This window comes from Chelon labrosus (assembly GCF_963514085.1).
Source record: "Chelon labrosus genome assembly, chromosome: 11".
NCBI classification, from domain to species: Eukaryota; Metazoa; Chordata; class Actinopteri; order Mugiliformes; family Mugilidae; genus Chelon; species Chelon labrosus.
The window spans coordinates 867532-893393 of NC_140344.1; the positions used below are offsets into that span (position 1 = coordinate 867532).

Below are 25862 nucleotides of genomic sequence, written 5' to 3' on the forward strand. Positions count from 1 at the left end.
ATATATGTATTTTGTGTTTGCTCTGTGGTACAACATATTGAATATGTAATGAAACAGTAACAAAATCAAACACTATACAGCAGGGCTAGCATGAAGTAATTTCAAATGTCTTAAACTTTTTTCTATAACAAATTTTTTCTTAGGTGAACACACACCATATCCATTCTTCCAGTGATGATGAGGTGGACTTTAAGGACAGTGGCTTTCACCAGGACTCCTCTCTTCAACAAGTAAGACCAAAACACACAAGAATATATGCACGCAAAGCAGTTCAGTAGCCACACAGACATAATTTACATACAAACATTCAGTAGACTTTCTGTGATAGCCTTAAATAGAAGCTCAGTTGTTCTGCTATATTCGTCTGTTGAAATACATGAAACCCAAACAAAAAACTATTTCGTTCTCTCCTGCTACCATGTTTAAATTTTTTACTTAATTACTGATGATGTTTAAGAAACATAAAATTAAAAAATCATAATTTCTTAATTGTAGATGAAGCATTTGGCATCTGTTTATGAATCTGTGTGTGTGTGTGTGTGTGTGTGTCCAGGTCTTTTAACCTGTCTAGTAATCTAGTAAACGTTTTATTAATTCTTTCGCATTATTCGCATGCATTTGCTATTATATGTAGTTCAAGTAATGACCAGCTTTGTGTAGTGCCAAGACCTACATCATTACCGTTGGTCCTGGGTTTTGCCAGGCCTTTTCTGATTATCAGATGCAACAAATGACGTCCAATTTTATTGAGCAGTTCGGCTTCAATGATGAAGAGTTTGCTGATCAGGACGATGTTGTGGAGTGAGTACTTATCCTGCATAACTAAACTTGGTGTCTCAATATTACTATGCAACACTGAAGGGACAGGACACTAAAGACATTACAAAGCTGGTGGGTATATTAATATATATATAATAATTTTGATCAATCTAAAGCTATAATAATTGGACCAAACTGATTATATAATGGTCATACTCTATACCATCTTGCGTTAGCATTAAAACTAATGCCATGTATTTGAAGATGTCCATTGTCTACTGCAAATGTGGCTGCTTTACATAATACATAATATGCCTTGAAGAGAGGAAACCATATCCACCTTTTGTATTGTCGTGTTCTGTCTCCTTCTACTATCCTTAGTATGAGCTGGTTTGGGGAGTAGGAAATTGTGGCGTAGTGGTCACAGGTTCACATCCCCTAATGTCCATGGCTGAGTTACCTTACACAAGCAGCAGCCCACTGCTCTGAGTACACACACTACTTTTCTTATTATTGAAATTTTGGACTAGTGCTGTACAAAATTATGTAGGGTAACAAAAAATTGTTCTGCATAATATAAGCAATAAAACCGTACAGATGTGTGATGTTATGTCATCCTTGTAAATGTTTGACAAAAGATTTTTTTTTTATTCAGATAGTCTCAGGACTACTTTGCATGGCTATCTAGCCAATTTCCGATACCCTTTTATCTCATTATGGAATTACACGTAGCCTACTCATATTCAATAATTTATTTTAATATAATCTTGTTTGGATTCACCTAACGGCTACGTGGTAGATCTTTATTAAAAGGCTCTTCCTACTAATGAATATGAAACACTCACTATGGAGGAAATACACTGATTTAACTCTGCTACACTACACTGTTGCCCATAAAGTTGGAATAATTTTGTTTTCAGACACATTCCTCTTTTTAATTTCTGTTTACATAAATCACGTTGTCACAATCACTTTACAAGAAGAGATAAAAAAAAAAAATGTATTCCAACATTGCAGGCAACAGTGTACTTTGCAGACATCCGTATGAATTTATTTAGATACATTTATTCCTGTAATTTAACAGCCACTTGGCCAAATTATATTAAAAGGGTGTCCCTACCGATCAATATAAAACACTTTTCTGGTGGTGCATCATTCATATTAATGACTGTGTACAGAAGCTATTTGAACGATATTCTACTGTGCCACAAATTATGCTTATTTGTAAGTTTAAGCGCAGAACTTAGATCCAATCACAAGTGGTCACTCAGTATTTTCCTAGGCCTGATTTTCTTAGGCTTGTCGTTAAATAATAAAGATGCACACATTATATTTCAGTAATTATTGTGTTATAGTGAACCTGTCATGGCCGGAATAAGTTGACTTTCCATGTAATAGTGAACGGGAATTAGTCTGTGGAGGTTCTCAGTCATCCACATCATGCTATATCAAAAAAGCGTTTAAAAATTGCAACAGGACTTGCAGAGTTTTTTGAGCAGACATTTCGCCACTCATTAGAGTAGCTTCTTCAGTTCTAAGGGACTGGTGGGAAATTGAGGTTTAAATAGGAAATTCTGTTGCCCATCTTGCTTGACTTATTTCTGTTAACATAGGGAAACTGGTACAACTAGTGTCCATTAACGCCTAGATACTTACCTGTCATTAAGGGGGGACTGTTTGTCCCTGTCCTCTTCACCTATGAATGGTGCTTTAGTAACCCATTATCAGTCAGAGGCTCCAGTGTCAAGGTGTGAATGGGGTAGAAACTTCTTGGGGACATAACTTGTGAATTGACGGCAGATTATATCTCAGTCCACTTCCTCTGTTTAGAGAATTTTTTTTTTCAATCTGACATAGATGGCTTCCTTTACTTCTCTTTCAAACCATCTTCTCTGGCTAAGATTTGGAGGTTGTTATCTTCAAAGGAGTGTCCTTTGTCCTTCAGGTGTAGTTGGAACACTGAGTCGTTTCCTGTTGAGCTGACTCTCCTGTGTTGGTACATGCATTTGTGGATGGGTTGTTTGGTTTCCCCAATGTCTGTACATTCCTCACTGCACCAGAGCCCCGAACTCCTTCACAACAACGACCTCCACCCACTGGTTCAGGTATGTGGACCACACTTGGGTTAAAATCAAGACACAGGAGGTGGAATCTTTCACACAGCACATCAATGCAGGGGACAGCAACATCAAGTTCACTCAGGAGGACATCAGCAGAGATAGTTTGGCCTTCTTGGACTGTCTCGTGCATGTGGAAGAAGACCGATCCTCAACTTTGGAGTATAATAGGAAACCCACTAACAAGATTGGAGGGTAAGGAGAAGGAGCAGAAACGCATTAAACAATCACTCAAGACATGTAGATATCCCAAAAAGATATCCCAGAAAGAAGCGAGAGGAGGAAGAACATCGTCATCCCCTATGTGGCTGGTGTATCGGAGAAACTCGGGAAAATTTTCAGGAAACGCCGCATTTCAGTTTATTTCAAACTTGGTAATACACACAAACTCGTCCACCCAAAGACAAAACACCCAGGCAAAAGTAGAGTAATGTAGTTTATGCTGTGCAATGCAGTGAGGAATGTACAGACTTGTACATTGGTGAAACCGAATAACCCATCCACAAAACGTGTACTAACACAGGAGAGCCAGCTCATCAGGAAATGACTCGGCGGTCCACCTTCACTTGAAGGACAAAGGACACTCCTTTAAAGAAAAACAAACAAATCTGAAAGGAGAGTAAAGGAAGTCATTTATGTCAGGTTGGAAAAAACTTCTCTAAACAGAGGAAGTAAACTGAGATGTAATCTGCAATCAATTAACAATACAGTCCTAACTTCTGTCTCCAAGAAGTTTCAACCCCATTCACACCTTGACACTGGAGGACAGTGACAGGGACAAACAGGCAAGTATCTAGCTTTTAATGGACACTAGTTGTACCAGTTTCTATTCATTACCAGAAACAAGTCAGGCAAGTTTCTGATGGGTTATACCCAAACGACAGGCAAGTATCTAGCTTTTAATGGACACTAGTTGTACCAGTTTCTATTCATTACCAGAAACAAGTCAAGCAAGTTTCTGATGGGTTATACCCACAGAGTTTCCTATTTATAACTCAACTTCTCACCAGTCCCTTAAAACTGAAGAAGCTACTTGGATGAGTGGCAAAACGTCTGCTCAAAAACTCTGCAAGTCCAGTTGCCTGTTTTTTAAAATACCTTTTGGATAATGAACATGAAGTGTTGCTGTGTGATACAACCTGATGGCTAGTATTTTGCCACATATATGAATGCATAACAACCCTAACTAAACTTACCTCTGTTCTCTCTAACATTGCAGTATTCCCTTCGATAGAATATCAGACATCAATTTTTCACTGAATACAAATGACAGTGTAAGTATTTGGATTATTGATCTTGCATTCATATTTAGTCAAAGAGTGAGTGATGGGTAAAATTGTCATTTAACAAATTAAATCCACTTTTTTGGATGTGCACGTTGTATAATCAATAAGTCTCTGTATGTGACGTGTTTTCCCAGGCAAGTATGACTTTGTTTGAGGCCCGCTGTAAGGAAAAAATCCAACAGTTTGAAGATGCTGGTTCAGATGAGGAGGATATCTGGGATGAGAAAGACGTCACCTTTGCACCAGAGGCACAGAGACGCCCAAGGTAAGTTAAACACAAATCCAGACTCCAAGACATTTCTCTCTTTGTAATCCGCTATTGAATTAGGTATTGTTGTTGTTATGGCTAAAAAATGTATCACGATGTAAGTGTTTCATATCAGTCGATATCGATAATTATTGATTCGTTTTTTTAACCTTCTACCCAGACTTCTCAACTGTGCTAAACTGCATCCGATATTTCTTTATATCACTTTGATGTTTTATCATATGGCACTGCTGCCGTGTACCTCTAGATCAGATGTTGCGCTAGACTTTTTCATTGTCTGTCACTTTGACTGACAGGGTCATAAAAATCCCGTCATAACTCATTTTTACCCGTCACTTTAATTTTTTTTTAAAAATGATAACAATGACATATTCAGTAGCATTTAATTTTCATTCATTTTTAATTAATATTCAGTAGCGGTGGAAAAAAAGATTCGGCTCATATAACCGGCAAACTAAAGCACTCAGACACTCACTCACTTACGCACAATACGCAGAGAAACGAAACTTAACTGACTCATAACCGCTGCTCGTGGATCCCTGCTTAACCGAGTCAGCAGCCACTCACTCGGCCGGCAGATAAACGAAACTTAACTGACTACTAATCAAGAGAGACAAGAGCCAATTAATATGTTCACTCGCCACCAAGTTAGCAGACAACATCGGTCTGACTCTTGTCTGACTTAAAATAACCAAAATATTGCCAAACTGGTGACGTGACCTTTCCTTTTTTATCTACAATTTCCTCACGCACTGTCACACACATATTCTCCTCTCACTCCACGTCGTTCTTTTTTTTGTTGTTGATGTCACCAACCTGGCTTAGCTGGGCCGTGATAGGTCGAGAGGCTAAAGCCCTTCCTCTGCCTACACCCCCCAGAATGACTTGCAGTTCTGGTTCGGGGTTTTCTTCCTATTTTTTTCTAACGGAGTTCGAGTGAAATTATCGAACATTCTATCGAACATATTTTCTATTGATATCGATCACGTGTCTATCGCGATATATATCGTCATCGTTTTATCACCCAGCCCTACTTGTGACCTAGAAAACTTTCGTCATCATCTTTCCACTTTCCACTCATCTTTCCACATAGAGCTGTAATGACTCGTCTGTTGTCTTGTCGTTAGCTTTGATTATATAAATATGTCGACTTGCGTGGAATATGTTGGTGCATTGCAATGTTTATATTCATCCCCAATCATGATAGCTTCTGCTGCCAGGCATGGTGATAAGAGTCTTAATCTGGAAAATGCCTGATCCTGTTTGTCAGAACTGTGGAAATTCTTTAAACAGAGATCTAATAAAATGAAACTGTGCACCACAGTAGCACAATTGCTATGCTCTAGCAGTTTGACAGAGAAGATCCCCTGGCTTTCAAACCAAGTGAACAGTGGAAGTATTTGGACTATTTCAGCAAATTTTGTCTGATTGTTGGTTGGTGGCCATTGCGTAGGAGTCATGGTTGTATTCTTATTTGTTGTGTTTCAGACAAGAAGTCAAAATATAGGATAGATGTCAGTGGCTAGTATGGTAGTGCTGCTCTCATGTGCTTTTGCTAGTTGTAAGTCGGTAAACTAAACAACGTACATTTCCACTAACATTACACTCTAAGTAGGCTTAAGCAACCTTTTGCAGATCAATATTATGTCTGCATTTCCAGTTACAGTCAGCATAAGCGATTAAAGTTAAATGCTCAAAATTATTAATTGATGGAAGCAAACGCAACTGGACTTGTTGGAATGGTGGGGAATCTTTTTTTTTTTTTTTTTTGGTCTGTTTTGTTAAGGAACATGTCTGAATAGGGTCCGTAATGGCCATACACTCACCAGTAACTGGAGGAATGTGTTTTGATGTTATTTTTTCCCCATTGAATGGTACTGTAATTACCTATTAATGGACAGAGATTTTAGACTGTTATGAGATAATGATTGATAACAGTTGAAGGTGTGTTAATTACATATTTTAAACAAATGCTTTAATTATGTCTAAAGCAATTTTCAAATAAACACGAGCCCATTATGTTTAGCTTGCCTTTGTGTTGAATTTTACATATATTTTTACTCACAAAGTTCATGCTCATGCAGTTAGTATTTGTCTGTGGCAGTTTACAATGAACCAATTACATAACGGTTTCCTGACTTTTTCTGATAACTTTCAACTACAAAATGCATTCATGATAAAGTTCCAGCTTACTAACTGATCAACTTCTTACTGGAACTCTGTAATGTGAAACCACAGTCTTCTCCAAAAGTTTCATCTAACAAAAAGTTTTGAACAAAGTTTGCGTCATTGGCATTGGCCCAGTTTTTACCCTTCTGTGCTGTTTACCAGGCTAGTTTTCCACACTGGTGGACTCACTCCCTTCACATCCCCATGAACACATCAAACCCATGACCATCCCAATTTTAAATGTTCCTGTTGTTGTACATACATTGTATATTTTTTATGTATATTTGAGTGCCAAGATATTATTTTAGCTCACTACAGATTAATGAATAACACTTCATTTATATGTCCATTTCAGGAGTTCGGGCAGCACAGACAGTGAGGAGAGCACAGACTCGGAGGAGGAGGACACGAAGAGAGATCCATTTGAAGCGCCTAACTCTAGCAACGATGACCGAATGGAAGTTGACACAGGTTGGTGTAGCAAAGAGTAACACACATCAAGCCAAGAACAGAACAAGTTTTAGTCCCGATGTCAGTTTTTAAAGGTATTGATCAATTTAGGCCTTGATGTATTTATTTTTTAACTGGATTTAGGCCTCTGTAATGGCTATTTGGGTTTATTTTCACTTTAGAATGTAGGGTATAGTGCTGATAGTGACGCTTATGAAATGACCAGGGCCATACAGTGCAACTTCTGCAATGGATATAAAAGGTCTCTACTGTTAAAACTGCAGGATTTTATAATGTCAAACTATGATACAGTGCATCCAGAAAGTATTCACAGAGCTTCACTTTTTGAACATTTTGCTATGTTACAGCCTTATCCCAAAATTCTACACACAACACCCCATAATGACAATGTGTGTTAAAAAAAAAAAAAAAAAAATAGGAAATGACATGTACATAAGTATTCACAGCCTTCGCTCAATATTTTGTTGATGCGCCTTTGGTAGGTATCGTAGTCCACACTGATTCGGTTGCGCTGCTTTGTTATCAGGCCAACAAGTGTGGAAAATCCAACTTCACAGTTGTAGGTAGTTGGAAACGGCATCAGCAGTTTTAGAGCCAGCCATCTCAGGATGCTCAGGTTGGATGTGGAGCCAAACGTCAGTCAAACCCTTCTCCCTGAAAGTGTCTCATCTGATGCAATGTCCACAAGGCTTTCATCCTCTCTTGGTGGAAGCTTGGAAGTGAATTGCTCGATGTGCGTTTTGTCTCCAAGTGGATTTCTGATCCAATCAAAGCATCTAATTCTGTGAAATATATTCCTAGCTGTAAGTGTAGGTCTTGCAGATGTTGCTTGAAGGATGCAACTGTGCTCCCATCTACATCCTCTCCAGCAGCAAGAAGAAAATCAGAGTGTGTCAGAAAACTGTTGAATTCTCTGTGATCGAGATGGCCACACCACAATTCCATCTTTAGGCGTGTAGCTTTAATTTTGTCCTGGACATTGAAGATGGTGACAGTCTTCCCTTGCAGAGCCACATTCAAAGTAATGAGAGTGTTGAAAATATCAGCCAAGTACCCAAGTATGCCAACCACTGAAAATCATGCATTCTGTCGTACAGTTCATCACAATGGTTCAGGAATAACATTACCTCATCTCGCAGTTCAAATAGACGGGTGAGGACTTTTCCACGCATCAACCAGGGAGCTTCAGTGTGAAAAAGGAGTTGCTAAAAAGACACGTGTTGAGTGGTTTACCTTTGATCTTGTTGACTATTTTCACACTCTCATCCAGTACTGATTTTAGGCACATGTGGCATTTTTTCACAGCCAGTTGTTCTCAGTAGATGCAACAGTGTGTTGCTGCTGCAGATGGTGCTACTGCGTGAATACGCGCTACAAAGTAGAGCCCGACCGATAAAGGATTTTGAAGGCCGATACCGATACAAATATTTGTTGGTTTTAAAAACCGATATATCGGCCGATATTTTTTTTTTTTCAGAAACGCGCAACAAAACATTAACTGATTTCCCTAACATTAGTTATTTGTAGTTATTTATGAGTTTTAACTAAAATAATATGATAATGCATCCCTTTACCTGCACTTTTTAAATTCTTTCCATCAAGCTACATCAAACCATTTTCAATCATCAGTTGTTGCCTGCCTTCTAAAACCTACTATTTAGCGATCTACATCCATTATGTGACTCGTTAATGCTGCGGCTGAACGACAGTCTGCAACGCACACTTGGCGTCATTGGATTTCACACACGTGTAAAAGAAAAGCTAACTTATGCACAAGCTACGTTTGATACTTTTTCTCTATGTATAAATGTTCACTCCTCGCAAGTCTAACTTACATTTTACAATGCAGGGACTGTAATTAGAGATATGCTAGTTATAAATACAGTAGCCTAATCATTACAGTACTTTATTTAGGCAGAATAAGTTTGTTGTGGTTTCCAAGCTCATTAATGTTAACGTTAGCAGTCTTCCACTGATAGTGGCATTAGCTAGCTTTGTGGTTAGCTAGTCTATGATGAGCCATAATTTAGCAATGGATAACGTCATACTGCAAATTGTAAAACATACATTTTCAATATAACAGGCCAAGGAGAGATGATACGTCTCATTGCTATAACTGTCACGCTATTAAAGAAATACTTCAGTCACATTGTCAAAAGTTAAAAGGACAGTCAGTCAACTACACTGTAACAACGTAACGTAATTAGCTAATTCCGCTTCACTCTCGGCTTATTTAACAGCAGCAAAACTGGACATGATAGTCACGAATTTTGTCATGCTTATTTGAGTTAAGAGAACTGATGGGGATGTTCTTTTAATTGTTATTCAAGCAATGTATGTCTGATGATGATCTTACTCGCGGATAACTGGTTCTCTCTGCCCGACTCTGACTGGATCAACACGAGTTATACACGAGTGTTGCCAACAGGGACGGTGTAGAGTGCCCTCTGGTGGACAAACTAAACTGTACAACGCCAACACTCATGACATGGTTGAAGGGTGTTTCGTTTTTATTTTATTTTTGAAATATTCATTTATCGGGCATTATAAATGCCGATACCGATAGTTTTGAAAATGCCTAATATCGGCCGATAATATCGGCCGGCCGATATATTCATTTGTTATCATTGGAGAGAGGAATCCTGTTAATTTCGTCACTGGCTTTTACCCCAAACAATATGTTAGCCATCACCTTTGCAGCTGGTTTTCCCGCTTTAGCAATCAAGAGGGATATTTAAATAAATTAAACAGAGACCCAAAAGAAGATGATGGAGTGATTGCACACTTACTAAAACTGAAATGGCTAACAACTATAGCTAAACCGCTAAATATTTTGACAATTACAGAGAATTTAGTCTGATGGTTGGTTTGGTGGTCAGAGCCTGGGAGTCGTCACTGTGTTCTTAACAGTTGTTTTTGAGAAGAGACAGTGGATCAGATTCAAATCACTGGTGTGGCAGTGCTGTTTTCCAGTGCATTCTCAAATTGTAAGTGGTTTGTTTTTGAACATATAGTCCTATAAAAGTAAACAATGTAAATTTCAGTCAATATTACACTCTAAGTGGGTGTAAGTAACATTTAGTGTTGCATCACAGCATCAAGGTTCTGGGTTCTGCTCAAAGTTTCTGTAAAGTGGAGTTTTTACTTGCCACTGTCGGCTTCGTGCTTGCTTTTGGGGGTTTCAGGCCAGGTGTTTCAAAGATTTAGAAATCTAGATCTAGAAAAACTAAGTATAGAAAACCAACCTACTGTATATGCAACAGTGGCAGTAGTACAGTATAGTACCACCTTGTTGAGGTGTGCATGGACCGCTAATTGTGCTTTAAAATTATGCAAAACATTGCTCCATTGTAACAGTAGACACAATTCATATTTGCAGCTATTCCCAAATCACGTACTATTGTTTTTAACAAGGCTATCAGCAGAATTGTTCTACTAACCTTAAACAACAAAACACATTTATGATAAGTTCCAACTTCTAATTGCTCAGAAGTTTGAATGTCAGCAACTTAGGCCAAACCACTTGTGGTAAAACTGTTACCAAACAGTTTTTCCACATGCACTGGTAGACTAGCTTCCTACTTGTTTTTGAACACTAAGAAAAATATATACATTTTCAGGTCACATGTGAGTGTCTCATATAAGTAATCCCGCTCTGCCTTCTGCCTTCTCTGAAAAGCAGGGTTGAACAACATTAGAAATGATTTATTAGAAAAAGCCAGAAAAAATAATGCAATGAAATTATTCACAGCTGATTCAAATGCGATATCAATTTTCAGACCAACACATTATTTTTGTAGGTCCCGTATGGACAGCTAACTTTGATGACATTCCCATGGACACGGGTGCATCCATAGCTCCAGCTTCCGGCTCAAACAACTCCTCTGCATCCTCTCCTTTGTCCTCCTCCCCTTCCACAGAAGTCCCAACTGAGGCAGCATGGCGCTCCTCTCCTGCTGCTACCTCCAACTCTGAAGCTGGCTGGGCTGACTTCTCTAACTTCAACCCTATCATGTAGGATATCCTGACAGTTTTTTGACAGTATCTGTCTCAGTTTTTGTTGGTGTGTCTGCTGTGCTGCTGCAGAGCATTGGTCACATGTGGGTGTTATTGTCTTTAAATCTAAATAAATAGAAATTTCTCTCTTTCAGCCCCAAAGATCCTCTGAGATGCAACTCTCCTGTTGCTATGGAAACCAGCATAGAGACTTTGGACCCTTTGGGGGTCAATGCACCCACAAAGCATGAAGGTAACACATGCATGCTCATATTAAAGAGGGAAACCCATATGATCTTAAAGGACACACACCAGTGTTCCCACTAACATTCAAACATCTTTGGAACAACTCAGTCCAGTTAACCCCAATGTGACAATCCAGACGTACTAAAAAAGGATGTTTTACATCACTTAAATTACCCAATTACATTTAGGGGTGCATTTATCTACTATCAGAGTATTCCTGTAGACCTGAAACCTAATGTCTCTTTCTTAACATACTTCAGACTGTGATATCTGGTTGGGCACCAGTGTGGGTTCTCCCTCTTCCACTTCACCTAAGGACTTTGGGAAAGATAAAGCAGTGGAGGAAACTGCCTGTTCTGAGCAGCGCAGCATCACAGAGACCGTCATCAATGGCTCCATGAAAGAAACAGTCAGTCTCACTGTTGACGCCAAGACTGAGACCGCCGTTTTCAAGAGGTTCGCCAATCACATCCATACAAAATGACACTTGCTTAGTTAGATTATGATGCCTTTTACCAGAATGGATACTTGTCATGATATATCTCATTAGTGCTGTCGGATATGTTTTATTATAAGTACCCTTACATGTTATGCGTGCACATTTCCTATAGTGGCTTTGTTAACATTAAGAACATACACATGCCATAGGTTAGCAGTTGACAACTTCTGCACATTTGCTTGAGCTGTTCATTGTTCATAGGCTGGTTCAGGTTCCAGCATTTTGGGTTTCTCCCTCCTCTACCTAATCATTTTTGGTCACTATAGTTTGAGGTAATTCTTCACACTATGTCTTTAAGTCTTTAAATTTGAATATACGCTCACTATAGACTTAAAGTGTAAAGCTCTGTGTAGGTCTAAACAATGCTGCTGTCTCAATTTGAAACCTTAGCTCTATCACAAATCAGTACGAATACCTGAACTTAATATAAGGACAGCAGAAAAGAGGGTTATTTTGCAGTAGTGGTTTGATAAGTTTATATGAACAATTCTTTTTCTCTACCCAGAAAACTATCCACTATTGAAGCTCAAAGAGACTGATGCTTCATGTTTCACAAATGATTGAATAAGGATGCAAGAATACAGTTAGTTCAAGGTCAAATATGTACCTCATGTGTTTGGCCAAGGTCCAGCTTTTTTTTTTTTTTTTACTAGGAATCAACTGAAAGGGGAAAAAACACTCATGTTGACTGTGCTGTCAGAATAAAAGTGGAAAAAACATGGTGGGCAGAAAACTGATTGAACTTTTATACAAGGGATGAGTTAGGACTACTGAGCTCTTCATTTCTCACTCCGACATACACTGCCTGGCCAAAAAAAAAGTTGCCACCAGGATTTAACTAAGCAAATAGGTACGAGCCTCCTATTGGGTAATTACTGGACGGGCGATTATCTTTCAGCTGGCAACAAGTTATTTAACTCCAACTGATGCAATGAGTAGCTTCTCATTTCTTAAACAACCATGTCGAAAGACGCATCCCATGGATGTGGAAAAGATGTTAGTCTGTTTGAGAAGGCTCAAATCATTGGCATGCATCAAGCAGAGAAAAGATCTAAGAAGATTGCAGAAAATAAATAATAAACTAAATGATCGCAAGCGATCATTAAGGGGTCCATGCCGTGGCAAAGTCGTCCCCGAGCGGGATGCAGAGGCATAAGCGGGTGAGGCACGGCCTGAAAGGAGGCAAAGTGTCTGCAGAGGAATCTATTGGCTGACAAGTGAATGAGAGTCAGGTGGGTCGGAAGCAACGAAATTTGGTGGGCTTGTAGGCAGTCTTCCACAGATGGGCTCGGGATGGGATGGGAGCGACAATTGATTCCTGTGTCACCCTCTAGTTTCTACCTATTGGTACTCAAAGCGCTTTACAGTCACAGGCGCATCTACCCATTCGTTCACACAAGCACACACACATTCACTCACCAGTGCCATGCACTGGGAGCAACTGGGGGTTCAGTGTCTTGCTCAAGGACACTTCGGAATGTGGCACATTCTGGTTCATGGACAACGCCCTCTGCCTACTGAGCCACAGCCCCCCTCTGTGTCACCTGTAGCGCCCCCTGTAGACATATTGTCATGCAACTTGATGGGCGTCTACACAGTCTGTTACAGATTTGGCTCAGATTGTGTATGCCAAATTTCATGAAGTTAGCCATTGCAGTTTTTGAGATATTGAAATGTTGCTTATGTAGTGGCTCCTAGAGACCATGGGTCACAAAAGTTGGAGTGCTTGTACAGAATCATATTATCATCGATGATATGAAGTTTGATTAAGTTTGGGTTTATACTTCATAAAATATTAGCTTCGGAGATAGATAGATAGACAGACAGACAGACAGTCAGACAGACAACTTTATTGATCCCTTTGGGAGGTTCCCGCGGGGAAATTGGCATCTCCATCGCATACAGCACTGTCAGACTTACACTACCGGTCAAAAGTTTTAGAACACCACCCAGAACACCCAGAAAAGAATAATAATAATTGCACATGGCTAAAAAGAAAAATACCAACTGCACATTAATATTGCACCCATGTTATTGCCGATTATTTAGAATGGTCAGAGAATCAGGAAATCAGGAAACTGGCTGCCCCCTGTCTTTCAGTCCCTTTCCTTTTTGTCCTCCTCCCCCCAAGTGAGTGGTAGTTCGACAGTTTGATGGCATGGGGGACAAAGGAGTTCCTCAGTCTATTTGTCCTGCACTTTGGGAGGAGCAGACTCCCACTGAAGGTGCTTCACTGGCTACTGATGGCCGTGTGCAGAGGGTGGCCGGCATTGTCCAGGATACCCGTTATGTTTTTTTAGTGTCCTTCTCTCTGCTATAGTAGCCAGAGGGTCCAGCCTCGTGCCAACCATCGAGCCAGCTCGCCTGATCAGCTTCCAACCTGGAGAGGTCTGCTTTTGAGGCGCTCCCATCCCAGCACACCACGACACGACAGGACGCTGGCGACCACAGACTGGTAGAAGATCCCTAGTAGCTTCTTGCAGATGTTAAAGGATCTTAACCTCCTCAGGACGTACATCCTGCTCTGGGCCTTCTTGTACAGCTGCCCCGTGTTGCTCTTCCAGTCCAGCTTGCTGTCTAGCCACAGCCCAAGATATATATAGGTCTGCACAACCTCCACCCCCTCCACTCCTAACAGAACTGGTCTGGGGTTGGGTCTGTCCCTCCCAAAGTCAGTGACCAGTTCCATGGTCTTTGAGGTGTTGAGCTGCAAGTTGTTTGTGTGGCACCAGACAACAAACTTCCTCACCAGGCTCCTGTACTACTACTCTTCATCATCTCTGATACACCCCATGATGGCCATGTCATCTGCGAACTTCTGAATGTGACATGTTTCAGAGTTGTAGCAGAAGTCCGCGGTGTACAGAGTGAAGAGGATAGGGGAAAGTATAGTCCCCTGCAGAGCTCCAGTGCTGCTGACCACAGTGTCAGACGTGATGTCCTTCAGCCTGACGTACTGTGGTCTATCGGTGAGGTAGCAACCAGGCAGGGGTCCACTCGCATTTTGGAGAGCTTTTCCTGGAGTACAAGGGGCTGGATTGTATTGAAGGCACTCGAGAAGTCCAGGAAGGTAATCCTGACAGTGCCTTTTCCCTTGTCCAGATGCGAGTGGGCTTTGTGTAAGAGGTAGGGGATGGCATCCTCTACACCAACCTCTGCCCATTAGGCAAACTGTAGAGGGTCCTCAGCATGCTGCACCTGAGGTCTGAGGAGCTTGAGGAAGAGCCGTTCCAGTGTCTTCATCAGATGTGACCACCGGTCGGAAGTCGTTCAGCTCACTGGGCCAGTTCTTCTTGGGGACAGGAACGATGCATGATGTCTTCCAGAGGGTGGGCACTCTTCCGAGTTGCAGGCTCAGGTTAAAGACACGTTGAAGTGGCTCCCCGAGTTCAGCAGCACAGGTCTTTAGGAGCCGTGGACACACCATGCCGGGCTGCCTTTCGGGTCCGGAGCTTCCTCAGTTCACCCCTCACTTGGTTAGTCATGAAGCAAGGAGGGGGCTGTGAGGAGGTTAGGTGGGTTGGGGGGCTGTCCAGCTCCTGTGGAAGAGGTGGGGGGATGCTGTGAGAGAGAGGTGAGAGTGGGAGGGCTTGGTGGGGAGATGGCTGCTGCCACTGTGGGAGAGGAGAGGAGGAGGGGGGTGCAACCGATGTATGTAGGTGAGGATACGATGGGGGGGCAGGCTGCAGTGACGGTGGGGAGTGGAGTGTATTCACTGAACCTATTGAAAAAGATGTTCAGGTCGTTGGCTCTCTCTACACTTCCCTCCTCTGTACTGGTCCTTGCTTTGTGTCCTGTGATGGTTCTGACACCTTCCCTCATGTTGTTCTGCTTCTGCTCCACTTTCCTCCTGTAGCAGTCTTTTGCTTCCCTCAGGCATCGTTTCACCTCCCTCTGTGCTGCTTTCATCTCCTCCTTGTCTTTGGACAAGGCCTGAAGGCCTTCTTCTGGTTGAGGACAGCCTTGACTCCCTGTGTTACCCATGGGTTGTTGTTTGGGTAACACTGAACAGTCTTGTTGGGGGTGACCATGTCTGCACAGAAGTTGAGATAGTCTGTGATGCAGTGAGTCATCCCCTCTATGTCCTCGTCATGTACACCCAGCAGTACATCCCAGTCCGTGGTGCTGTAGCAGTCTCTCAGGGCCTCCTCTGCGTCAGGAGTCCATCTTCTGATGGAACGAGTAGAGACAGCCTGTCTTTGGACCAGGTGGGTGTATTGGGGCTGTATGTACACCAGGTTGTGATCTGACTTGCCCAGTGGGGGCAGGGCGGTGACTCTGTGTGCCTCCTTCACGTTGGTACACAGTAAGTCTATTCTCCTGTTCTTCCTGGTGGGGCAGTTTATAACCTGGTAAAAGGTAGCCAGGGTGGAGTCCAGCGTGACATGATTAAAGTGTCCAGAAATTATGAAGGCCTCAGAATGTTGCATCTGCAGCCGTGCTGTGATGCTGTGTATCTTTTCGCAGGCAGCGGCTGCTTCTGCCCTCGGAGGGATGTAAACTTTTCCCACACGGTCCAGTTATACTGTTGCACACCTTAAAAATTAATTAGCCATTAACTTTGTAATCAATAACCCTGCTAAAGTTATTTTGAAATTTTTCCATTATCTTTGTCCATAAATTATACATGCCAAGTTTGGTGAGAATTGGATGAACGGGCTAGGAGGAGTTCATTTTGCTTTGAGGTGCAATATTTTCAAAATGGCGGAAAAAAATGGCAGGCGGAAATGGGTGTGGTCCAGTGGTTTTCAAAGTGGTTTAAACCAGGGGGTGCTAGGGGGGCCTCAGACAATTGTATCGAAGATGAGAATAAAATTGCAAAAATAATAAAAATATAATCTAATATTTTGTTTAAAAAAAAAAATAATAATAATTAAATCATTAATATAATTAATATATCAAATGAAATGTTGACTGGCCAACTAAAATCAGAAAATATGAGGCAGCACTTATGCTAAACAAATGTAATAGTTATTGAATAGTGAATAAAATTAAGAAAAAACATTCTAAAAGTTGACGTTTCTTCACATATTTTGTAGCATTGTCTGTGGGTTTGCAAAGGGGGTCCTCGGCCAGAATCTAATGTTGTTTGGGGGGCCTTGGCATGGAAAAGTTTGGGAACCCCTGGTCTATTCCAACTGAACCAGGGATGTATAAGGAATCAGAGGTAGAAAGAATTTTGTTTCAAGGGCACACGTTTCTCATGATATGAGCCAAAACGTAACTTGGCTTATTATAGCGCCACCTAGCTGTGGTCATGTGTATTGACACCATGGCAAAGTGAAATGCTCGGACTTCTACCAGGTTTGATGCCTTACACCCTTGCAGTTTGTCCTGGGCACTTTTAGCTAAGCAGAATTCATATTCCAAGATGACAATCCCAGGATTCATCAGGCTCAAATTGTGAAAGAGTGTGGTTGCCAATCCATATGTGAAAATGATGTCTCATGCTCCCTGAACCAGAGTCCAGACCTTAACCCATTGAGAATCTTTGGGATGTGCTCGAGACGGCTTTGCACAGTGGTCAGACTCTCCCATCATCAACACAAGATCTTGTTGAAAAATTAATGCAACACTGGATGGAAATAAATCTTGTGACATTGAAGAAAATTATCAAAACAATGCCATGGTGAATGCGTGCTGTAATCAAACCTGAAGGCAGTCCAACAAAGTGCTAGAGTGTGTGACCTTTTTTTTTTGATGGCGACTTTTTTTGGCCAGGCACTGTCACTGTCACTGTGCGGTAACATTGTTGCCTGTGAGGCCCAGCTATGTGTAGTGAAAGTAGGCTCTGTTCTTTTACCATTTTCAATACCTTTGCGTGTTGCAATGAACATTCCTACTACTCTTATCTTCTTGTATCTCTCTGAGCCAATGGGGTATATGAAATGCTTCAGCGAGGGATGCCTGTGGCTGTCCTTTATCCAGACAGTGACATGGCTTGATGATGGTGATGCAGATGTACAGTCATGTTGGAAGTGTAGGTAGTCTAGGTAGGCAACACAAAACAATGCCCTTAGAGAGTACATTTTTTATTTACTATATTCTCTTACTTGCCATATAATGCAGTCAGCTCAGAAACTTTATGTGCTAAAGTTGAAGGAAGCTGACAATACTGGATTTCACACATTGCTTCATAGTGATTGGATATTTACGTGCGGCAAGGTGTTTTCTTACCAAGTGCGTGGGCTCATGGGCAAAAATGAGGAATTCAGAGAGAAATATTAATAATGAAAATATCTGTATACAAAATCTATATTTACAAACGCATATTAAACTATGGATGCTGTACTTTGATATTATGACAATTGTGACATCCTTATTATGGATTGCTGTTTCTTTACAGGTTTTTTTTTTTTTTTACAGTTAACCATCAGTTCTAAAAAGGGGCAATGGCTTGATATGTTTAATAATTAAGTTGCAATATAAGTATTTGCTTATACAGCTTCCTCAAATTTGGTTGTCCTGTGTTCGTCCGTTCCCCTGTTGATGCTACATTATGTTGTCTGTCTTTCTGAGTAAATAACAGCATAATGAACTGAGTGACAGTTACAATCTGAGCTTCCCCTCTCTCTCTTGCTGTGCGTTGTGGGTGTGGTCTTCCTCAGAGTGTTGAAATCTTATCGGTATGTACAGCCAATCAGAGATCAGCCTGCAGCCGTAATGTAGTCTTGTTGTCACGTCAACCACCAACTTTTATTTTCCCAATTTTGATTTTCTTTGGTTCCAACTCATTGTTTCTTTATTTTTCCATCTCCATTCTGCATGTGTTTCTACCAAAGGCGTTGCCCAAGTGCATTTTTTTAATTTACGTCATTTGGGTTTAAAATGTATGCTTATGTCTTTTATCTTAACAGTTTAACTCAACAGGACCAAATCAAGTTGAAGTGACACAGGTGAAATTGCCCCAAGTTATAGGCCTTGAGCAGATTTTGCTTAGAAATTGCTTTTAATTTAATTTAATAGGATTTTTATTCCTATGTTCATTTATTTTTATGATTTGCTTTACCAATAGCTGCCTCATTTTTATATTTGGCTCTTTTGCCATTGTCTCCATATTGAACTGCTTAATAATTTCTATGGTACTGACCCTTTTCCAGACAAACTGAGAAAAGGTTATCCGGTTCTGACTGAACATAACTGTGATCACAAAATTAATTTAAATTGTAATTTTACTTTAATAAATAATACTATGAGCTCACCCTTGCACAGTAATATGAATGACAACAAATGTTTTCCATTTTTCCTGTCATTTATGAAAACAATTTCTACAGTGCTTAGTTGTAACAGTAGAAATGATAAAAAGTAAAAAGCTTAGTCTCTTGGCTTACATAACCAGTACTCAATGTAATAAACACACAATAGTAGAAAGATGAATGCATTTTTGTAATCAGATGCTGCTAATGAAGCTGCTAATGTAAATCAAATCACAAATATTGTATCTCATAGGCAAGTTCCATGATTATTTTCTTTGCAGCTTATTTTAGAATACATCCGATTCAGCTTTATTGTAGGTACACGAACAACAAAAGGCAAATTGACAAAGTTGGATTAATGTTGTCGTGTATCACCTGAAATGTTGTATTATATTTGGATGTTTGTGGGTGTTTTGCTTTGATTGCAGCCTCATTTAATTATTGGTGGTTTTCTGATACAAAGCAAGACTGACGGCTGGTTAATCTATTTTGGTCTTAATGATTATCTGCATCAGTTCAGGCCCACTATTTGTTTGCTACAAAGTAGACGACATCATAGCTAATTAATCAGGTTAACAGTTGACTTTCTCCATTTGCTGTACATTTTGATTCATAGTTCATAGTTATCCCATTTCAACACAACCATCCTTTGTTTTGCTGGGTTTTCTGTCAGTCAGTTCAGCATGCGTCACTCTTCACATCTCACTGTGTTCTTTGTGTTCCTTTGGGGAGGTACTTGTTGCAAATCACTTATCATTAGTGTAATAATGTATATCTGTGTGTACCTGTGTGTTCCAGTGATGAAGAGAAGATTGCTTCTTCAAAGAACTACTCAGGAGGGGAATGTGTGGATTCGGAGACAACAGGCACCAACATCTCACCCACCACCTACTGTCCAAAAACAGGGTCAGACACATACACAGACACTTACCTGCATACAAAACAGAAAGAAGTGACTGCGCAGACTATGCAGTATTCACTACTACATGTAGCAGCCCTACTCATAAAATGCATTATTTTTTAACCTGAAATATTTGTGTTTTTTCATTATACATTGCTATGTTCCAGGACGGTTCCAAAGTCATGATTGTGACTTAAGAGCATTTCTTAACAGTAATTATGTCAATAGCAACAAGTTGCCTCACTTAAATCATTTTATCACAGCAATGCCAAAGCTGCGTGATTCATATTGAATACGCATTGGATTAACTAGACTTTTCAATATTTATTTAGAAATCAGTTGACCCACTAGTCAATATAAAATGCAGTCACACATTAATAAATTGGATTTTTCGTGTAAAGGCTGTATTAGAGTGATCAAAATTAATCAACAAAAAGCATAAATACATTTGTTTTTCTGTATTCAGCAGAGTACTTTTCCCCTTGAAATACATGTAAGTCGTATTGCGGGTTTAATAAACTCCTAACCTAACCTGAATAGACTAATTATGAAATGGGGAAACCTTATGAAAAAAATTAAACAACAAGGGGACAGAGAGAAACACTGTAGTGAATTCTTTTGGCCACAACTTTTATTAATTAATTGAATTAATTAACTGGTTGGTTGAAGCATACTGTGTGGGCGCGTGTGTGGGCTGGTGCGTGTGTGTGTGTGCGTGCGTGCGAAAAACACGATACTCTGCAGCATGGACACAATTAGCTGTAAGTTTGTCAGTGTCCTAACATATGCTCTTGAACCCCAAGAACCCAACTGTATGCAAATATGGACTTTATCATAAATTGTGCAATGTCTGGTTTTCCTTTGAACGTGATCTAACATATTATGAAAGTTGGATTAAAAGAATTCTAATCTAGCTATTTAGTGTTGTACGTTTTCTCTCTCTCCTCTCTTATATTCCTGGTAAGCAGTGAGAAATGTCATTCCACTGTGGAGCTTCCGAATGGTCCTCTAGAGGAAATGTCAGCTATAGAGGAAGCCAGGTAAGTGTTGACTGTCTTGGTGAAAAGTGGGAGTGTTTGATGTATTTTCAATGTGTTTTTGTGCTGCACCACTAAACCAAGAAACTCGGTACACTTATGATATGAACTGAGCTATCAATTATGCATCTAAGATAAGATAGGTTTTATTTGTCACATGCACAGTTATACGTTGTACAGTGCACAGTGAAATGTATTTTTGTACCTGCAGCCAGTAGTAAAAAAGTAATACAGTAAAAACAATAGTAATAATTACACATAGCACACAAGGTAAACAATATAAGTATAAATGTATAACTGAGGAAAAATAAAAAAAATAACATATAGACTGTAAACTTGAAATGTAAACTTAAAGAAGGAAGCTTGTATATACATTCATTTACAATATTTTAAAGCAGCTGTGTGATTAAAGTGCAGTGATGCAGTGGTACTTAAGTCCTCATTGTTAATATACAGTACCACCAGTCAATAGTTTGGACACCTTCTTATTCAATGTTTTTTCTTTATTATTATTATTATCTATAATTATACATACATCAAAACTATGAAGAAACATATTTAGAATACTGTAGTAAACAAAGTGTTATACTAACCAAAACCGCTAACTCTCTGGTTCGTGGACAACCCACTGAGCCACTGCACCCCCACATCATCACACCTCCTTATATGTGCTTCATTGTGGGAACCACACATGTGGAAATCATTCTCTCACTGTATCTGTGTCTCACAAAAACATAGTAGGTCGAAACAAAAATTTCCACTGGCCTAATACCCATTCTTTTTTTTGGCCCAAGCAATACTCTTCTTCTTGTTCTTCCTCAGTAGTAGCTTCTTTGTAGCAATTCATCAATTAGGGCCTGATTCACGCAGTGAACAGCTGATGTTGAGATGTGCCTGCCACTTGAACCCAGAAGCATTTACAGTTGCAATCAGAATTATTCAACCCCCACTCCAAATGTTATTGGCAAAATGTACGAACTAGCAGCTGTAGTTTGCAATAAACAAATCACACAACACAAAATTCTACTTCTAATGACTACTGCAGTCTCAAAATTATTCAACCCCTTCATGACAAGCATCTTTAGTACTTAGAGCTCCCTTGTGCACTTAGGACTTGCTGCAAACATGACAGCATAGCCAGACACCAGCTTCTGGCAGCATTCCTGGTGAATCTTAGGCCATTCTTCATGGGCAAAGGCCTCCAGTTCACTATTACTCTTGGGTTTGTGTGCTGCAACAGCATATGCTTCATTCTTCCTCCTCCAAACATTCCGCTGATCCATAGGCCCAAAAAGTTCCAGCGTTGTTTCATTGCGCCACAGAACAGAATCCCAAAACCTCTTAACCTTATTTATATAGTTTTGAGCAAATTGGAGTTGATTTTTCTTGTGCTTTTGGGTCAGTAGTGGTATACGTCTTGGAGTTTGTTAGTATGCGCCTTACTCTGGAAACTGACACCTCAGTGCCTGCTGCCACCAAGTCTTACTGCAGGTCTTTCGCAGTCAGCCACCGTCCCTTTAGCTTTAAACTTGCGGACAATGCTTCCAACTGTATCTCTAGGAACGTCTGGCTTTGTCTTTGCTAGCTTTTTCTATCATTTTCCTTGTCTGTGCAAGGCAATGATCTCTTTTCTGACCTTTTTGGACAATTCTTTTGACTTAGCCATGTTTCTAACATGCAGTCAAATGTCCAGTCCAGGTATTTGAGGTGTTCTTTCTCAAGCACACTTGTTTTGCGAAAGTGTGCTCTTATGAGGAATTCTATTCAGGGGACTGAATCATTTTGAAACTGCAGTAGTCATTAAAAGTGGCATGTTGGATTTGGAGAAACCACTTGTAATATTAGTTGTGTTGAGCTATTTAAGTTGTTCTTGTTTGATTTGTTTATTGCAACCATGCTAGTTTTTACATTTTGTCTTTAAACTAATTTGCAGTGGGGGTTGAATAATTTTGTTTGCAACTGTATGTGGGTTCTAATCTGAGATACTGTTAATTTTCAGTTTCTGATGGTGCATTCACACAAGCAGTGAGAAAGCGACGCACTACCACATAGTCCCACTGCAACAATATCACTAGCTGCGCTGACAGAGTTGTTGCTTTTGTGGTGTGACCGCACCATGAGGCTAGTAACTCAAATGAACTTATCCCCTGCAGTAGAGGTAACACAGCTTTTCCTTTCCTTGTAAGAAACAATTTCATCATTGCGCTTGATGTATTTTGCGATTGCGCTCAGGGATACACTAAGCTTTTTCCAATCCTACCCCTGATGGTCTCAGACACATTAAGAAGCCAACAAATTCCACAAGTTCACTTTTGACAAGCTACACCTGTTCACTCAAAACTATTCCAGGTGACTACCTCGTGCGTCTGATTGAGAGAATGCCAAGAGTGTGCAAAGCTGTCATCAGAGCAAAGGCAGGCGTTGTGCCCCTTCATATTTTTGATGTTTTCAGTATTAATCTAGTTTGTGCATTGCAGCTTCTTTCATTCAGTAATACACAGGATAAGATGTTACAATCCCTTGTGCCAAGATCCCAGGCAAAACACATTTAGAGGCCCTGTTCAACTAAGAAACCCTACCAATCCTACGGTCATGTGATATGACAATTAACCTATAATCTACATAAACTAGGTAAAAGCTGCTGGCTTGTAAGTCCATTGAGCAGCAGAGGATACTTCAAACATTGTAAAACATAAAGTAACTAAACGCTGCTGGCTTGTATAGCCCGCTCAGCAGCTAACCATAGCTACCAAGTAAAATCTTAACTTACTCTGCTGTTCTAACATAGATGTGTTATTTTATTTTTCACAAATCTGTATGTCTGCTTTGCTCTTTCCTTTTCCTGGACAGGAATTCTGTATCCTCAGAGGCAACTGTAAATGGACCAGTGTGAAGGTCACTTGCCAATGCCAATGGCTTGTTCTGCCATGCAGGGCACTCCTCCTGGCCAGCCAGCAGAGACCACTGCTTCGCGTTGTGCTAATCACATGCCCCACAAGGACCAGCAATACTCCCATTGGCTTATCACTGACAGACAGGTGTACAAAGGATGAACTGAAAAGCGAAATAAGAGACACTCAAATGGATACAGAATATTTTTTTCTGCATTTGTTTATTTACTGTTGTTCTTATGAGGTGATGTGTGACTGATATCTTGACAAACAAAATTAAATAGTAAAGTTGCTATAGTTAAAGAAATAATTGTATGAATAAAATATTTTATAAAAAAAAAAAAAGAAAATGTATACAGAAAGCAAATAAGATGAATCACCACAGAAAAATGAATAACTGATTTGTGACTTAACCAACCACAAAGCCGGCTTGATCATTTATACTGCATAACAAACTGACAATTTAAAACACCGGTTTGATTATACTTAAAATTCACACTCTCTGTTGATCTGTGTATTTGCACAATTTGTGCCTCTACAAATTGAAACACAATTTGCAAGCCACACACAAAGTTTTATTTTGCTGCAGTTATTTGTAAATGTTTCTCTCGTATTCTTCTTTATTGTGAGATCTGGCAGGCGTTTTGGTATGGAATTTTTATTATTATGGAAGGAACTAAAGGAATGAACTACTAAAGAGCCATACCAACACACAAACTCCCCTTTTGTAATCAGGTTCCTACCCCACAGCTGGAAGACTAAACAGGAGAGGCGCATGTTGTCACCACAGCCTTTTCGAGTACCTACTGAACTTCTTCAGAACTACAGTTCTCATCTTTGATCCAAAACTACTACTTAAATCTCAAGGGTTTTTCAGACTGACTCTCAGTCCCAACAATGGCACCATTGGTTGAATGCATCTTCAAACTGCCGAACTGTGATTTCAAGTAGTAACGAGTGAAAATACATGGTAAAAACTAATTCCATGCAGGAGCATGAAATAAAATTATAAGTAATTACTTCTGCAGATGTTTTACCTACAGAAAAATTAGTCAGTGCCCAGAATAGTGGAGCCAAATGAAACTTACTGATAATTTTTTTGTTTTTTGCCTTAAGATACTAATGCTACGTTCATGCTATTGTGTCCAGAGAGCAACAAGCTACAATACATATTTAATGGAGGCAGGCCGCATTTAAGAGGCAAGCTAACACCCCACACTATGTGACGCCCTACATATCAAACTTCAGCTGACTTCAATATTTTTTCAACTTTCCTTTTATAAAATGACACATCAACCAATCGTATGCATTTGTTTCAGAAGTTAACATTTAGATGGATAATGTAGCTGATGGAGCTATAGCTTTTGTTGCTTGTTGTGTGAACTCAGCATTAGGGTGCTTTTACACCTACATTTCATTCGGATTGAGGGAGTAATTGATACAATATTGCATTTAGCTGTTTGGTTTGTGTTCACAGGGCAATCGACCAAGTTCGGCCCCTCAACACTAGGCATGTTATGTGATTGGTCATAATTTTGCAGAAGATTTGTGAGATTTTTATTTATTTTAAGGAAATAATCGCATTGTAAATGGAGCATCCACAGCCAGTGTGGGCGCTGGCATTTATTGCTATTCCATGGTTTGTGTACCAGCCTTTTGTATATAAGCATGTTCAGTTTGATCAAGCAACTACATGCTGAGAAGGTGCATTCCTACTACCAGACACCTAAGAAGAAGAAGACAGGCTCTGATGTCATACTCCCCATCAGGTAAACTGTGGTTACATAATTTTAAGCTTATTAATAATAGTAGGGTCGCTCAGTCAGTAATGTGTTCTCAACTGCAAACGAATCACTCCAAGGAGTCATTTCCAGTGGGTTAATGTCACCCTTGCAAACTGGTCTTCAGTAAATTTGTTTTGGAACAGTGTGATTGTGTTCACACTAATCCATGTTTTTAAATATATTTACATATACAACATTCTGTAAATAAAAATACTTACTTTTGCAGTCAGTTAATTCTTAAT

General features: G+C 39.9%; 1 protein-coding gene across 5 annotated transcripts in view; it reads left to right on the plus strand.

Moving 5' to 3' along the window:
- Nucleotides 1-25862, plus strand: part of ppp6r3 (protein phosphatase 6, regulatory subunit 3) — a 49164-nt gene extending 23302 nt beyond the window's left edge. The window contains exons 15-25 of one of the 5 annotated variants that reach the window (XM_084555227.1): nucleotides 144-230; nucleotides 704-801; nucleotides 4096-4150; nucleotides 4297-4427; nucleotides 6955-7070; nucleotides 10991-11084; nucleotides 11222-11319; nucleotides 11573-11768; nucleotides 19806-19913; nucleotides 20877-20948; nucleotides 23796-25862. In XM_084555227.1, coding sequence (XP_084411353.1) covers nucleotides 144-230; nucleotides 704-801; nucleotides 4096-4150; nucleotides 4297-4427; nucleotides 6955-7070; nucleotides 10991-11084; nucleotides 11222-11319; nucleotides 11573-11768; nucleotides 19806-19913; nucleotides 20877-20948; nucleotides 23796-23838 — 1098 coding nt within the window. In that variant the 3' untranslated portion in view covers nucleotides 23839-25862. Of the gene's footprint in view, nucleotides 1-143; nucleotides 231-703; nucleotides 802-4095; nucleotides 4151-4296; nucleotides 4428-6954; nucleotides 7071-10870; nucleotides 11085-11221; nucleotides 11320-11572; nucleotides 11769-19805; nucleotides 19914-20876; nucleotides 20949-23795 lie in introns of all 5 variants that reach the window. The other 4 variants (XM_084555225.1, XM_084555226.1, XM_084555224.1 and 1 more) reach the window with 4 other exon arrangements.